At 41.3% G+C, this 17,192-nt stretch overlaps 1 protein-coding gene across 3 annotated transcripts in view; it reads right to left on the bottom strand.

Annotated features, from left to right (window-relative positions):
• The window catches only part of YLPM1 (YLP motif containing 1), a 77,566-nt gene extending 70,714 nt beyond the window's left edge, over positions 1-6,852 (bottom strand). For all 3 annotated transcript variants that reach the window (XR_010731006.1, XM_066272248.1, XM_066272247.1), the window contains exon 1: positions 5,822-6,852. Coding sequence is in view for 2 of the 3 variants with exons in the window: in XM_066272248.1 (XP_066128345.1) it covers positions 5,822-6,691 (870 nt within the window). In the remaining variant the exon portion in view is untranslated. The remainder of the gene's footprint in view (positions 1-5,821) is intronic.
• Positions 6,853-17,192: the final 10,340 nt, after the last annotated feature.

The following is a 17,192-nucleotide window of genomic DNA, read 5'->3' on the forward strand; positions in this document are numbered from 1 at the left end:
GTAACTTTACTTTATAAAATTTATAAAGCAGAGTTACAGCAAGTTAAAGCATATAATAGTAATTACTTACCAAGTACTTTATGTTGAATTTTTGCTAAGTTTGGCAGAATAAATCTTTATAAAACAACTTACTATAGTTAAATCTATCTTTTTATTTATACTTTGGTTGCTCTGCTACCGCCCACCATGAAAGCTGGAATGCCCACTAGTGGGCAGTAGGGACCAGGTTGACTACCACTGCAGTAGGTCTAAAACTTCACTCACCATTCCCCCTTATCCCCAGACCTTTTCTTCTTCCTTCTCTAGATTTTCCTATTTAATTAGTAAATGGGACCACTATTCACCCAGGAGCCCATCCTAGAAACCCGGGGATCATCGCTGACGTCTCCTCTCCACTACTACTCAATCTCCAAGTAGGGTCTAGTGCCTAAACATTTCTTCAGTCTTTCCACTTCTCTCCATCTCCACACTCACCATTCAAGTTCAAGCCACTATTATCTCTTGCCTGAATTATTAACTATTCTCTGTAAATCACTCTTATTCTTTTTTTTTTATTTTTTCTCTTATTCTTTTTGATTCTACTTTCTACACTGCAAGTAGAGTGAGTCTTTAAAAAACACCAATGTGTCATATTCACGGGTATAAAATCCTTCACTGACTTCCTACTGCCCTTAGGATAGAACCTTGATAGGTCCTTCCTGATCTGGTTTGCGTCTAACATAGCCACCCTGAGAGTTCAGTAAGCCTTACTGAACCTAATTCTTTGATTTCTACCTGGTTAGTGCCTACCCATTTTCTGGGTTTCCATTAAGAATCACTTACAAAAGGAGGCCTCTTCAATTAGGTTAGAACTCCCAATTATATCCAATCACTTAAAAAATATTTTTCACCTACTACGTGCTAGACTGAGCTTTAAAAAAAAGCTCACCTTTTCCCATTCCTTATGGAACAATCTAGTGATATTTTATATTTGATAATGCCCGTTGACACCCTGTTCTTCTCTTACTTAAATGTCTTTTCCCCCCATCAGAACAAGTCAATGAGGGGTAATGTTCACCATTTCATTTCCAACACTAAGCACAGTACTTGGCACATAATTGCTACTCAATGAATACTTGAACATTAAATAAAGGACTAAAAAATAATCAAATTCAAAGCTTTTCCTAAAAAAGTTTTGAGACTAAAAGGATAAAATCACAATTCATGAAACAAGGCTAGTAAGCACTTTACATAACAAGTTTATTAAACACACAGAAAACTTAATTCTTAAAAAAAGATGCCTTTCATTACATCACTAACGCTTTACTCTGAAAATGAGAAACAAAATGGAGAATATCAAGCATTTATCCCATCTTTCCTACACTAACTATATTCTCAATCAAATAGTCCTGGTTCATGTGTGAAAGCATTTCCTTACAAAATTCCATTTAACAAATGTAGGAGAAGGAATATCACCATGTTGCAGCCTCTAATGAACTCAGGCAAAGAACATCAATGGATGAACCACTAGATGAAACATAAATGCAAGACTGATAGGAAGCTTTACAGTGGAAGGACCAGACTGTCATCTTCTGATCAATCTTAGCACCACTAACAGTGGGACAAAAAGGCACTGAGTGCCCAATGGGATGCAAATGAAGTACACAGCATTACCTAGGTTACAAAGTACCTTTGCCAAAAGAAGGTGAGCTTAAATCTAAGAAGACTTGAGTTAACTTCCAGTTCACTCACACACACACACACAGGAAAAGAGAGGAAAAAGTCAAATGACACCCCAAGACAGCAGAGGAATTCAGAATATGGGTCATTGTATAGGACAACTGACAATAGATTTTTTTCATCAAGCTCAATAGCATGGGGTAGAAAAAGAGAATAGGAGAAACTGATTTATATTGGGGTTTTCAAGTAAGGGTTATTGTGCCCCCCCCCCGGGAATATTTGGCAATGTCTGGAAACATTTCTGGTTGTCAAAACTAGGGGCTGCTATACCTGCATTTAGTAGGTAGAGGACAGAGATGCTACTTAATATCCTACAGTGCATAGGACAGTCACCCAACAACAAAGAATTACCCTGCTCCAAAATGTCTATTGTGGATCCTGATTTGAACAAACTAATCAAACATTACTGAATCCACTGAGGAATTTTAGCATTGATGACATCAAGGAATTATTTTTAATTCCATTAGTATGACAAGACAGTAGGGGAAATCTGAATGGATCAGTTCTTAGGAACTGTTGTTAAATTTGTTAGGTGTTATAATGTGTTAACCTAAGAAAAGTTTTGGTTTTTTTAAGATGTCTAAGAAGTCCTGACCTGTGGTGGCGCAGTGGATAAAGCGTCGACCTGGAAATGCTGAGGTCGCCCGTTTGAAACCCTGGGCTTGCCTGGCCAAGGCACATATGGGAGTTGATGCTTCCTGCTCCTCCCCCTGTTCTCTCTCTATCTCTCCCTCTCTCTCTCTCTAATAAAAATGAATAAATAAATAAAAAAAATCTAAAAAAGTAAATAAGTAAAAAAAAAAAAAAAGATGTCTAAGAATATAAACATGAAATGACATGAGATCTAAGATTTGCTTTAAAATATTTTAGCAAGAACAATAAAACGGTCTAGGTGAAGTAAACATGGCACACTCTTGACAGAGGTTGAACCTGGCCCTGGCTGGGCAGCTCCGTTGGTCAGAATGCTGTCCCGATATGCCAAGTTGCAGGTCTGATCTCCGGTCAGGGCACATCCAAGAATCAACTAATGGCGGCATGAATAAATGAATAAGTGGAGCAACAGATCTGTCTCCCTTCCTCTCCCTCTAAAAATCAATCAATAAATTTAAAAAAATTAAAGTTGTGGAATGTAAATGATAGGGGGGGCGATCATACCATTTTTCTCTACTTTTGTGTACAGCAGTCACTCTCCCCTGCAGGAGGTATGTTCCAAGACCCCAGTGGACGCCTGAAACTTCAGATAGTACCAAACCCTGCATACATTATGTTTTTTCCTATATATACATACCTATGATAAAGTTTAACTTATAAATTAGGCACAGTGAGAGATTAACAACTAGTAATAAAATAGAATAAATATAGTATAACAATAGTATTATAAATTACGTGAATGTGGTCTCTCTCAGCAAACTACCATGAATTTCTTTTTCCTTCTTCACATTTCACGGATGGAAAATTCACTCTTACCATAGATATTAGCAACCTCAGCCTACAGGTTTTTTTTCCTTATTGAGAACTTTCACCTTTCCACTTGAAAGAAGCACTTTACAGCTTCTCTTTGGTATATCCAAATTGCCGGCATTATTACTCTTGTGTCTGCAAATATTTTTGAGCAAAACAGGCTTACTTGAACATGAGCATAGTAATACTGAAACAGTTAATCTAATAACGGACAGGGCTACTAATGGACAATGGGCAAGTAGCTGATAAGGGGCAAAATGCTGGAGTCCAATGGTCGGCAAACTCATTAGTCAACAGAGCCAAATATCAACAGTACAATGATTTAAATTTCTTTTGAGAGCCAAATTTTTTAAACTTAAACTATACAGGTAGTTTATCAAGGTAGCACCCGCACCACATGGTATTTTGTGGAAGAGCCACACTCAAGGGGCCAAAGAGCTGCCATGTGGCTCGCGAGCCACAGTCTGCCGACCAGGGTGCTGGACAAAGGGATGGTTCATGTCCCAGGGGTGACAAAATAGGATGGAGCAAGATTTCATCATGCTACTTAGAACAGCATGCTAAATTGTGCATTTCTGAAATTTTCCATTTAATATTTTCGTAGTGTGGTTGACTGCAGATAACTGAAACTGAAGAAAGCAAAACTGCAAATAAGGGAGGGCCACTATATGCTTAAAATCTTTCAACTGTTAAATGACATTTTCCAAAAATAGAATATGAATTAAAGAAAAATATGCAGGATTGTCAGAGATTGGCATTGGCATGAAGAAATGTTTATCACCTGATAACCAAAGTCTTGAACGTGGCAACTCTTGTATCTTATTCAACAAACCTTTGTGGAGAGCCTACATTTGCAAGGCACTGTCCTAGGGTGATACAGGGAATAAAAAGATGAAGTGAAAATCCCTGCCTGCAAGGGACTTACAACCTGAAGAACAGAACCAACCAAATGGCTTAGCTTAGTTAGATATGGCTTCACAGAGACCCTGATATTCAAGATGTGCCTTGAAAGCAATACAAAGATAGGGGGGAAGAGGGTTGAGGGAGTTGGGGTGAATTCTAGACAGAGGTAAGAAAGCCTAAAGAGGCTTACAAGGCCCCTCTTGACACCGCCCATTCACACCTCTCAAGCCTCATATCTTTGAAGGCTTTCTTTCCAACCACGTGCTTTCTGGTTCTCACCAAAGAACCGGAGGCACTGAATATTCAAAACATCAAAAGAAGTTCACTGTAGCCAAAGGTATAAAGGCAGAAACGTGTATGTAGTGCTCATGGTATTTATGTTAAGGACCAGTCTGGTTCCCACCCATAAAACAATGCATTTACCTCTCTAAAAGGCCAGAAAAACAATCTAGTAGAGATGAAGATATTCCTACATGTCATATTTAGGTTTGAATTAACAGTGTTTGACAACAAAAGCACTAAATTTCACAGTAAGGTGGAAAGAGAGACAAATTCTGTCTGTATAATAGAGGAATCTGGGGAAAATAACCTGGTGGGATGGTACCCTGGTGTAAACCAACAGAAATCACTTACTCGACTGTTTTACCCCGCACCTCAAGTGTTTTCTCCTGATTATGTGCCAATCACAGCATCTTACTTATTTAAAATAACTTGTTTCTGTTCCTAATTTCTCATGTCAAATCACTATAATATTAGACTACTGCATCCCTGTCTTCTGGAAATCTTTTATATGTAAACCTGAGTTTGTAGATTAAGTCCCTTTTCCATTAGATATAGGTTAGTAAATGCTAAAAGTGTCTATTTTATGAAATCATAATAATTTATTCACTTTAGTTCTATCTTCTTTCTAAAGGGAGGAATTTATTACTGCTATTCTATCAGACCGTTCTCTGAGAAGTGTCAAACAGAAGTTTAGTAAAATGGCTCTCTCATGAATGAAGAGGTATTATGAACTTTTTCTTTTTAACCTTGGGACAAATTCCAAGGCTGTTACTCTGGAGTGAATGGTAACAACAGTGTAATGCAGCAAACTGGCGATGTCTTAAATCTTCAAGGGAAATGACAAAAGCATGTATGGTTTAATTCCTCAAATGATCAATAGACTCAGCAAAGGGTCAAATGTGTAAACTCCCCTATGTATTGCATATGTATCTTTAAGCTAATTAGGAAGCTCCTGATAAGAACAAGATTTCAATCCCTCAATTGGTGAGACCTCTTAATTCAGGAAGCTGACAGCTATCAGAAGCCCCTAAGTAATTCTTTTAAAGAATTCAACTGCTCATAAAGCTTACATGCATTTCAAGTGTCTGTTCTTTCAGAAGCTTTCTTTTTTAGGCTGCCTCTCAAATGGAAATTTTAGTTTAAAATACAATTTTAAAGCAAAGCCCTTTGCAACAGCAACAAAATCTAAGTCAGTCTAAGGAAACTAAGGAATACATCTAAAAACTAACTTCTGAGCCACCTCACTACTCTGGGATATCTAGAAACATTTTCAGTTTTAATAATCCACATTCAGATCAGTAAAAAGCTGCCAAGTCAGACCTCTGACTCTTATGGAATCCTTTGGAGCATGAATTAGCTAGTCATAGTGTGTTGTAATTAGGCTAAGCATTGGCTAAAGCTCTGAAGCCTGCTTACTTAGGGCTCTAAGATGCAGCTCAGGCAGGTGCTTTCTTACCTGTGGAGTCATCTTAGAAGGATCTGGCTCAGGGGCAGCTTGATGCTGTTCAGCATTCTTGTTCTTGGCACCACTCTTCAAAGGCTCTTGTTGGACAGTTGTCTTACTCCCAGAAGCGGTGGGCGGTGGTGCAGCTAGTAGTTGGGATTTTGAATGGCCCTGAGAAGGGCGGGAAGGAGATGCCTGAGAAGGGGGCAAGTAGGACTGGGAATGGCTCAAATAGGATTGCGAGGAGGAAGAAGAATAAGAAGGGGTGGGCGCCAGGTAGGACTGGGAAGGTGGGGACTGAGAAGGGGACGGCTGAGCGGGAGGCAAGTAGGGCTGAGACGAGGCTGGGGGATAGTACGAGGGTGGCGGCTGAGGTGGGGGCATGTAAGACTGAGACGGGGGCATATAGGACCCTGGCGGTACAGGGGGAGATTCAGGGGGTGAATCCAGCTCCATGGGAACCAAACCAGGAGGCTCGTCTCGTTGGTGGTGGAGCATCTGGTGTTTGTACTGCTGAGGCTTCTGATAGCTGAGGGCCGGCCCAGGTGGCGGGGGCATCGGTGGCGGCGGGGGCTGCCAGTCTCCGTAGCCGCTCCCGGGCATCACTGGCGGGGGCGGCAAGGGGGGCGGAGGAAGGTGATGGGGCTGGAGCACGCACTGCATTTGCTTCTGGTGCATCTGCTGCAGCTGCTGGAGCTGCGCCAAGTGCTGTTCGCGGAAGCTCATGAAGCCCGAAGAGGAGGAGGAGGGGGCCGCGGGAGTCGTCGAGCTCGAGTACCCAGGCCCGGGCGAGGCCTCAGGAAGCGCCACCGGCAGTGGCGGCGGTACCGGCGGAGGCGGATAGTGGCTGCTCCCGCCATATCGGCCCCAGTTCGGGTACATATCGGAGAAAGCGCTGGGCTCGTCCTGGCACCGTTACTCGTCGCAACCGACCTCCAGGAGCAGCGGCGGCGACGGCGACAGCCGGAACTCGCGGCGCCTACAGGCCCCGGAGCGTGTAAACGGAGCGCGCCAGTGCGCCGGCGCTACCGAGCAGGGCCTGCGACCGGGAAGGCGGGGTCGGCACTGGGACGACTACGCCTGCGCAGTAGCCAACGAGAGGAGAACAAAGGCGAGATAGAGCGACCCTTTGATTGGTAACTCTCGGTTGCCATCTTCCTTCAGATTCGGATAGTGTAGGTGCGAGCCGAATGCTGTCATAGAACCTTGGAACCATAGAGTCTCACAGCTGAAAGGGGTGGTAGAGATACTATCGCTCCACGGGTTCATTTTTGAATGAAAAAAAAGAAAAAAAGGGGGGTTCGATCCACAATAGCAACAATCGCAACAACAAAATACATGAAACAAGCAGTCCAATAAGAAATATGTAGAATTTATACGAAGAAAACTACAAAACCATACAAAATCATATCGGAGTGGGATAAAATTAAACTTGAATTAATGGAGAGGCTTACCGTGGTCTGAATGAAAAGGGGAAAAATTGTAAAGAAGTCAGATTCTTCTAAAATTAAATGAATAGACTTAATTCAGTTATAATAAAGAACTCAGATGGGAACAAATCTGTGAGAAGTGGAAACGTGTTTTGAAGACAAGACTACACCTATTCCCTCAGGCATCTTAAAGATAACATCTAAAGTTGTTATAAAAGGGGAGAGGTGGCATTCTTTACTTAGGGCTTTACTTAGTTTTACACATGAAAACTCATGTTGCAGGACAGCTAACCCATAGATAGCAAAGAACTGATACAAAGAGTGTCTAGAGAGGACGACCTAGAATACAGTCGAATCTCTCATCGTAGTACTGAGGATGAACTCCTTTGTCTTGAATAAATCACTGAAAAACAAAGCTTATACACAGAGTCCTGGAAACACTACCCAACTTTGAGAATATTAAGTGTGTCAATGTGTCAGTTGTGCACCACTTAAAGATTTGACCTTGCCTCCTAATGAGCAACCCAGATATTCACCTCTCTCAGGAGGTGAATGTGAGTGCAAAGTGGGAAATCTAAGTATCCCTCCAAAGGAAGAACTTCTCATTCTCAAATAGAAATTTTGTTGTTCAACTTTTTATTGAAGTATAACATAGATACATAAAATTACGCACCGTAAGCATGAAGCTTAGTGAATTTTCACAATGGCGTAACCACCCAGATGAGAAAAAATATATATATAACCAAATCAGAAGTTCCAGTTACTTGTATTTTTAATATTTTCAACTGAAGTTCTCTCTTGAAAAATAAAAACATAAATGTATTTTACCATAGTAATAGACTAAAAGAGATAATCAGGTGATGACCTCATTAAATGCAGAAAAAGAATTTGATAAATCTCATCATCTATTAGTGATTTTTTTTTTTAATTCATTTTAGAGAGGAGAGGGAGAGACAGAGAGAGAGAAGGGGGGGGGAGGAGCTGGAAGCATCAACTCCCATATGTGCCTTGACCAGGCAAGCCCAGGGTTTCGAACATTTCCAGGTCGACGCTTTATCCACTGCGCCACCACAGGTCAGGCTATTAGTGATTTTTTAAGACGTTTAGCAAACCAGAAATAAAAAGGAACTTCTTTAATCTTATAAGGAGTATCTACTTAAAAAAGAAAAACTACAGCAAACATCACAGTTAATAGTAAAAAGTTGAAAGTCTTCCCACTGAGATCAAGAATAGATGTGCTACCCTGGCCACATAGCTCAGTTGGTTAGAGCTACTTCCCGAAGAGCAGATGTTCCTGATTCTATCTCTGGTCAGGGCACATACAGGAACAGATCGATGTTCCTGTCTCTTTCACTCTTCTTCTCTCTTTATCTCTCCCTTCCTCTCTCACTAAAATCAATAAATAAACGTTTTAAAAAATAACAGATGTAGCCTGACCTGTGGTGGCGCAGTGGATAAAGCGTCAACCTGGAAACACTGAGGTTGCCGGTTCGAAACCCTGGGCTTGCCTGGTCAAGGCGCATATGGGAGTTGATGCTTCCTGCTCCTCCCCCCTTCTCTCTCACTCTCTCTCTCTCTCTCCTCTCTATAATGAATAAATAAAATCTAAAAAAAAAAAAATTAAAAAATAAAAATAAAAAATAACAGATGTCGGCCCTGGCCGGTTGGCTCAGTGGTAGAGCATCGGCCTGGCGTGCAGGAGTTTCGGGTTCCATTCCCGGCCAGGGCACACGCGAGAAGCGCCCATCTGCTTCTCCACCACCCCCTCCTTCCTCTCTGTCTCTCTCTTGGAGCCGAGGCTCCATTGGAGCAAAAAGATGGCTGGGGCGCTGGGGATGGCTCCTTGGCCTCTGCCCCAGGCGCTAGAGTAGCTCTGGTCGCGACAGAGCGAAGCCCCGGATGGGCAGAGCATCGCCCCCTGGTGGGCGTGCGGGGTGGATCCCGGTCGGGCGCATGCGGGAGTCTGACTGCCTCCCCGTTTCCAGCTTCAGAAAAATAAAAAATAAAAAATAAAATAAATAAAAAATAAAATAGCCTGACTTGTGGTGGCGCAGTGGATAAAGCGTCCACTTGGAAATGCTGAGGTTGCCGGTTCGAAACCCTGGGCTTGCCTAGTCAAGGCACATATGGGAGTTGATGCTTCCAGCTCCTCCCCCCCTTCTCTCTCTCTGTCTCTCCTCTCTCTCTCTGTCTCCTCTCTAAAATGAATAAATAAAATAAAATAAATAAATAAATAAATAAAATAAAAAATAACAGATGTCCACTACTATCATATCAGTAATGGATTAAACTGTGTACTCCCCCAAAGGATATATTTTAAGTCCTAACCCCCAGTACCTCAGAGAGTGACACTATTTGGAAATAGGGTTGCTGAAGATGTAATTATTTAAGATGAGGTCATACTGAAGTAGGGTGAACCCCAATTCAATATGATTGGGAACCTTATGAGAAGAGATGGCCATGTGAAAACATAGATATGCCATGTAATGGTGAAGCCAGAGATTAGAATTATGAAGCAGTTACAAACCAAAGAGTGCAACAAATGGAATTCTCATACATGCGGGTGGAAGTGTTAATCGGGATGGCTACTCTGAATTTTTATTTGGCAATATCAATTAAAGCCAAACAGACATATATCCTATGCCCCAGGAATTCCACTCTTAAGCGTATAATCAAAAGAAATACATACATGTACAAGAATGTTCATAGCAGCTGTATTTATAATGACTGAACCTGGAAAACAACCCAAATGTCCACCTATACTAGGACAGACAATCAAATTGGAGTACTGTATGTTTATATAATGGAATACAAAACAGCAATTAGAATGAGTGAACTAAAACTACATGCAACACTCAAGGGAGCACATAATCTTGTTAACTATCCTGTAATTCAGCAATTTTCAACCTTTTCATCTCATGGCACACATAAACTAATTACTAAAATTTTGCGGCACACCAAAAAAGTATTTTTTGCTGACCTGACAGAAAAATAGGTATAATTTTGATTCATTTACACAGGATGGCTATTGTTGTGTTGGCTATCGTCATTTTTTAATTTGATAATCTAAGGGAAATGAGGTCAGTGCCCCTGATTAAATAGTTAAGTATTGCATGTTTTTAAAAATTCTTGCAGCACAATTGAAAAAATCGCTGCTGTAATCCCATCATCGTGAGTTCCTTGTCTTGCTTTCTCCCATGTAATCGTGTAATTCATGTGTTCTTCCTTATGTTCCTCCTTAATAAACTCTTTTAAACATTCTCTACACATTTAGACATTTTTAATCCACAGAGTCAGGCTTTCATTTCATCCTAAAGAAACTCAGGTGTTCGCGGGTGTTCATAAATAATCTCAATTGCTTGTGGTCAGTCCTTCCAACAATTCACAATGGATCTGCATGGGTCAGGAGAGCCTAGAACTTGAGGGTGGTTGAATCCATTAGAGTTCTTTGGAAGTTATCTGCAAAAACTACTAAAACTTAAAAGGAAATGTATTGGAAAGATATTGGGGAAGTCACAAAATAGAAAAGAAAGCCATAGAACTAGGTCTAGGAGTAGAAAAAAAACTCAGGCAGGAGCTAATCTACCATCAAAGCTCTACATGTTGTAAGAAATAAGGTTCAATTATTTCTTCTTTTTTTTTGTTTTTTTTTTTGTTTTTTGTATTTTTCTGAAGTTGAAAATGGGGAGGCAGTCAGACAGACTCCCGCATGCACCCGACCGGGATCCACCCGGCACGTCCACCAGGGGGCGTTGCTTCATTGCAACCAGAGCCATTATAGCACCTGAGGCAGAGGCCACAGAGCCATCCTCAGCGCCCTGGCCAACTTTGCTCCAATGGAGCCCTGGCTGCGGGAGGGGAAGAGAGAGACAGAGAGGAAGGAGAGGGGGAGGGGTGGAGAAGCAGATCGGTGCTTCTCTTGTGTGCCCTGGCCGGGAATTGAACCCGGGACTCCTACACGCCAGGCCGACGCTCTACCACTGAGCCAACCGGCCAGGGCTGTTCTTTCTTCTTCTTTAACCACTCAATGCCTTCTCAGATATATGGGATGGGGAGAGAAGGACCTGGAAGGACCCTCCAGACCTCCCTTCACCTTCTATAGAATTATGAAGCAGTGAAAGGGCAGGGTGTTCTGATCTAAATCCTAATATAATTGCACACAGTTTTGGAAAGAAAAACATCTGAGTACTGTTGGAAAGAAGTGGATGTGTGGAAAACAAACAAAAAACCCCAGAAACCAAACAATAAAAACCCAACAAATATCCATTATCCTAGGGAAGAGTCTTTATTTCCAGATGAATGTGCTCAACTACAGGGGCATGAAAAGGAGTTTAGCAACATAGGCCAAATGCAAAAATAAAATCACCAAAATGATCTTGAGAGAAAATTAAAACAGGCTTTCTGAGCAAGGGTACATTGGGAATGACTTAAAAAAATTTTTAAAGTTGAAGTTTTTTTAAAAAAAGATTTTATTTTATTCATTTATTCAGAGAGGAGAGGAGAGGAGAGAGAGAGAGAAAGAGAGAGAGAGAGAGAGAGAGAGAACAAAGGGGGGGAGGAGCAGGAAGCATCAACTCCCATATGTGCCTTGACCAGACAAGCCCAGGGTTTTGAACCGGAAATGTCAGCATTCCAGGTCTATGCTTTACCTACTGCGCCACCACAGGTCAGGCCCATTGGGAATGACTTTAAAAATAAGTAGATGTAGCCGGCTTGAGCAAGGTGCTACTCCGTCCGCTGAAGGCCTACGGTCAAGGCACATATGAGAAAGCAATCAATGAACAACTAAGGTGTTGCAACAAAAAACTGGTGATTGATGCTTCTCATCTCTCTCCATTCCTGTCTGTCCCTATCTATCCCTCTCTGTGACTATCTCTCTGTCCCTGAAAGGAAAAGAAAAAAAAAAGTAGATGTATTAATTAGGATGCAGTCTAAGCTGCTGTAACAATGAGACACTAAAAGTACAGTGGCTTAAACAAAATAAAAATTCATTTTTTTACTCATAGCACAGTTCAGAGGTAAGCAGCCCCAAACTGTCATCTTCCGTATAAAGCTTCCATCTCTGAGTTCAAGTTAGGCTGCTCTGACTCCTGCCATCAAATCTGCATCTAACCAGTGGAGAGGTAGAATGGGTTAGGCGGGAACATATTCTTTACGGAGTATGCCTTTTTTTTTTTTTAATTTTTATTTTTTGTATTTTTCTGAAGCTGGAAACAGGGAGAGACAGTCAGACAGACTCCCGCATGCGCCAGACCGGGATCCACCCGGCACGCCCACCAGGGGCGACGCTCTGCCCACCAGGGGGTGATGCTCTGCCCCTCCAGGGCGTCACTCTGCCACCACCAGAGCCACTCTAGCGCCTGGGGCAGAGGCCAAGGAGCCATCCCCAGCGCCCGGGCCATCTCTGCTCCAATGGAGCCCCGGCTGCAGGAGGGGAAGAGAGAGACAGAGAGGAAGGAGGGGGGGGGGTGGAGAAGCAAATGGGCGCTTCTCCTATGTGCCCTGGCCGGGAATTGAACCCGGGTCCCCCCCACGCCAGGCCGACGCTCTACCGCTGAGCCAACCGGCCAGGGCCCGGAGTATGCCTTTTAAGGTCATAACTAAGAAAAGATACAAATCACTTTCAGTTACATTCTGTTGGTTACAACTTGGTTGGCCATGCTTAGCTGTAGGGAAGGTTGAGAAATACTTTCTACCTGGGTAACCCAGATAAAATACATTAAATCTATCATAAAAGAAAGAAGGAAGGAGTAGATACTGGGGATAACTTGCAGTATCTGCCACACTGACATTGCCAAGTTCTCCTGAGGCTGGAGTAACAGTAGCTCTCATACACGGTTGATGGGAATACAAATGTATATTTTATAATATCTGTTATAACTGAAGATACACAATGCCTTATGACACAATTTCACTTCTAAGTACTGTATATATTTTGGACTTGAGATACTTTGTACATGTGTACAGGAGGCATGTAAAAGAATGAAGCCCTGATCATAGTAAAAACTAGAAGAAACTTAAATGATTGTTTATAGGAGAAAGGAAAACAAATAGTTTAATATTTCCCACAATGAAATATCAGACAGCAATTGAGGTGAGTGAACTATAGCTACACATATTAACATGGATGAATGTCACAAGCAGAACTCAGCAAAAGGAGCAAGTTGTGGATGACTATATACACTGGGCATATACCCAAAGTATTAAAAGCATGTATCCATGTTCACAGAAACATTATTCACAACAGTCAAAGGGTAGAAGCACCCCCCAGTGTCCTTTGCTAGAATAAAAGACAAACAAAATGTGGTATATACATTGGAATATTATTCAGCTTTAAAAGGAAGAAGATTCTGATACATGTTTCAATGTGGATGAATCTCGACTATTATGCTAAATGCAATAAGCCAGTCACAAAGAAACAAATACTGTATGATTCTACTTACTCATGAGGTACCTAGAGTCAAATTCACAGAGACAAATAATAGAATCATGATTCACAGGGGCTGAAAGAAGGGTTATTATTTAATGGGTATAGAGTTGTTGTTTTCTTCAGAGTTTCAATTTGGGAAAATAAAAAAATTCTGGAGTTGGATGGTAGTGATGGTTGCACAACACTGCACTGAACTGTGCACTTGAGAAAGGTTAAATGATAAATTTTATGTTATGTACATTTTACCACAATAAAAAAGACTACATTCAGCATGGTTTCATTTATAGGAAGCTCAAAAACATACACTTTACAAATATACTGTTAAGTTATCCAAGGTAAAAAAAACTATAATGAAAATCAAGAGGATTACAGATACAAAATCCAGGACAGTAGTTATCTCAGAGATGGGGTGGAGTTGAGGGAAGAGAATGTAGTCAGAGAGGATTATTATATACAGAAATTAAATTGTACACACATATTACACAGGTACATTTAAACACACATATATTTAAACATTAATATAAATGTATATCTCTGGAAACACAGATATATTTAAATATTAATATAAATTTATATCTCTGGATGTATAAAGTATTACCTATTTCTGTGTGGAAAAATTATAGAAGAATGAAGAAATATTAAAGTGGATTAGTTGGGGCCCGACCAGGCGGTGGTGCAGTGGGTAGTGTTGGCCTGGAATGCAGAGAATCCAGGTTTGAAACCTCAAGGTCGCTGGTTTGAGCGCGGGCTCACCAGCTTGAGTGCGGGGTCACTGGCTTAAGCATGGGATCATAGACATGACTCCAGGGTCGCTGGCTTTAAGCCCAAGGTCACTGGCTTGAACCCAAGGTTACTGGCTTGAGCAAGGGGTCACTTGCTTTGCTGTAGCCTTTGGGTCAGGCACATATATATAAGAAATCAAGCAGTCAATGAACAACTAAGGTGTTGCAATGAAGAATTGATGCTTCTCATTTCTCTCCCTTCCTGTCTGTCTGTCCCTATCTGTCCCTCTCTCTGTCTTTGTCTCACTTGCAAAAAAAAAAAAGTGTATTAGTTGAGGAACTCTTATAGAAAAACTGCTGTTCAGACATTCTTTGTACATTCTGAAACATAGCTCTAACTTGTATAGTTCCACCGGGTTTGACTGTTTGAGAATGACGTACAGTAAATGCTATTGTTTGCCTACAGAACATCCATTTCTTTTCTTCCTCCCTCTTAATAAAATAACCAATTTTATTCAAGTGTACACATCTCCCCTTACAGACCCCATGTTACTCAGAAAAAGGTAGTCATCTCCAGCTCTAAGAGTAGATCATAATTAATTTAAGACAATCATAGAGATAGTCATCTTCCTTGCCATTTAGCCATTTATTGGTTCAGAGATTCAGGCTTAACCTAATCAGCATGTGACCTTTTTTTTTTTTTTACAGAGGCAGAGATAGACAGGGACAGACAGACAGGAACGGAGAGAGATGAGAAGCATCAATCATTAGTTTTTCATTGCGCGTTGCTACACGTTAGTTGTTTATTGACTGCTTTCTCATATGTGCCTTGACCGTGGGCCTTCAGCAGACTGAGTAACCACTTGCTTGAGCCAGCGACCTTGGGTTCAAGCTGGTAGGCTTTTGCTCAAACCAGATGAGCCTGCGCTCAAGCTGGCAACCTCGGGGTCTCAAACCTGGGTCCTCTGCATCCCAGTCCAACGCTCTATCCACTGCGCCATCGCTTGGTCAGGCAACTCCTTATTCTACTGTTGGATTTTTCCCCTGCAAATCCTAACTATTGCTCATTGTACCCATCTACTTCCTTTTCCTAAATAAAAAAAAATTTGTTAACCTGGTTTTAAGTGTCCCATTCAATATAACACCTTCAACCCCCCACATCATGCCCTCCATGCTCACGCAAAGTGTCTTTCCATTCTCATTTCACCCCTTTTACCCCTCCTTCTACCTCCATCCCCCTTTTTCCTCTGGGACTTGCTACCCTGTTATCTGTAGCTACATGTTATGTATATATAATTCGGCTAATCTTTCACTTTCTTTGATCCTGTCCTCTCATCCCCCTTTCCTCTGACAGCTGTCTATCTGTTCCTCGTGACTCTGCCTGTTTCTATTTTGTCCCTCAGTTTATTGTGTTCATTAGATTCCACAGATAAGTGAGATCATATGATATTTGGCATTCTCTGCCTGGCTTATTTCATTTAGCATAATAATGTACAGGTCCATCCATGTCATCACAAAAGGTATGATTTTCTTTTTCATAGCCATGTAGTATTCCATTGTGTGAATGTACCACAGCTTTTTTATCCACTTGTCCATGGATATTACGGTGTTTCCAGATCTTGGCTATTGTAAACAATGCTGCAATAAACATGGGAGTGCATATCTTCTTTTGAATTAATGTTTTGGGACTCTTAGGATCTATTCCTGAAAGTGGGATAGCTGGGTCTTAAGACAGTTCCATTTTTAATTTTTTGAGGAAATGCTGTACTGTTTTCCACAGTGGCTGCACCAGTCTGCATTCCCACCAGCAGTGCAGGAGGGTTCCCTTTTCTCCACATCTTCACCAGCACTTGTTGTTTGTTAATTTGTTAATGACACCATTCTGACAGGTATGAGGTGGTATCTCATTCTGGTTTAATTTGCATTTCTCTGATGATTAGTGATATTAAACATCTTTTCATATGCCTATTGGCCATCTGTATGTCCTCTTTGGAGAAGTATCTATTCGTGTCCTTTGCCCATTTCTTAATTGGATAGTTTGTTTCATGGTATTGAGTTTTATAAGCTCCTTATTTATTCTGAATAAAAACTCCTCATCAGATTTATTGGCAAATATGTTCTCCCGCTTGGTGGGCTGTCTCTTAATTTTGTTGATGGTTTCCTTTGCTGTGCAAAAACTTGGAAGGCACCAAATGGTTATGCAGCTTGCCTAATTCATATAGGTATTTGTTTTGTTTTTATTTTTTTATTCATTTTAGAAAGGAGAGAGAGAGAGAGAAGGGGGGAGGAGCAGGAAGCATCAACTCCCATATGTGCCTTGACCAGGCAAGCCCAGGGTTTCGAACCGGCGACCTCAGAATTTCCAGGTCGACGCTTTATCCACTGCGCCACCACAGGTCAGGCTCATATAGGTATTAACTGATAAAAATCAGGATTCTAAACCTCACAGACTGCACACTACTTGGCCTTCTAATACAATTTTCTTTTTCAGGGAAATTGAAATACAACCTTTATAATAAACCAAATCGCCATAAATATATGGGGAGGGGTTTATGGACTTTCTCTTGTTTCAGTGATCTATTTGTCTCTTCTCACACTACCTTGTGATCATTTAAAATATCTATTCTGATGTTATGTACCCTAATTTAAATTTCAATAACTCCCTATTGACCTCAAGATCAAGTCCAAACCCTTTAGCAAGTCACATAAGGCTGCCTCCCTCCCACCTCATGCCTCTGGAGTCTGAGACTTTCCCCATATCCTAGTTATAAAAAACCTGGCAGTTGTCTGAACATGCAAAA

Source organism: Saccopteryx bilineata, chromosome 4 (genome assembly GCF_036850765.1).
Source record: "Saccopteryx bilineata isolate mSacBil1 chromosome 4, mSacBil1_pri_phased_curated, whole genome shotgun sequence".
Taxonomy (NCBI): Eukaryota; Metazoa; Chordata; class Mammalia; order Chiroptera; family Emballonuridae; genus Saccopteryx; species Saccopteryx bilineata.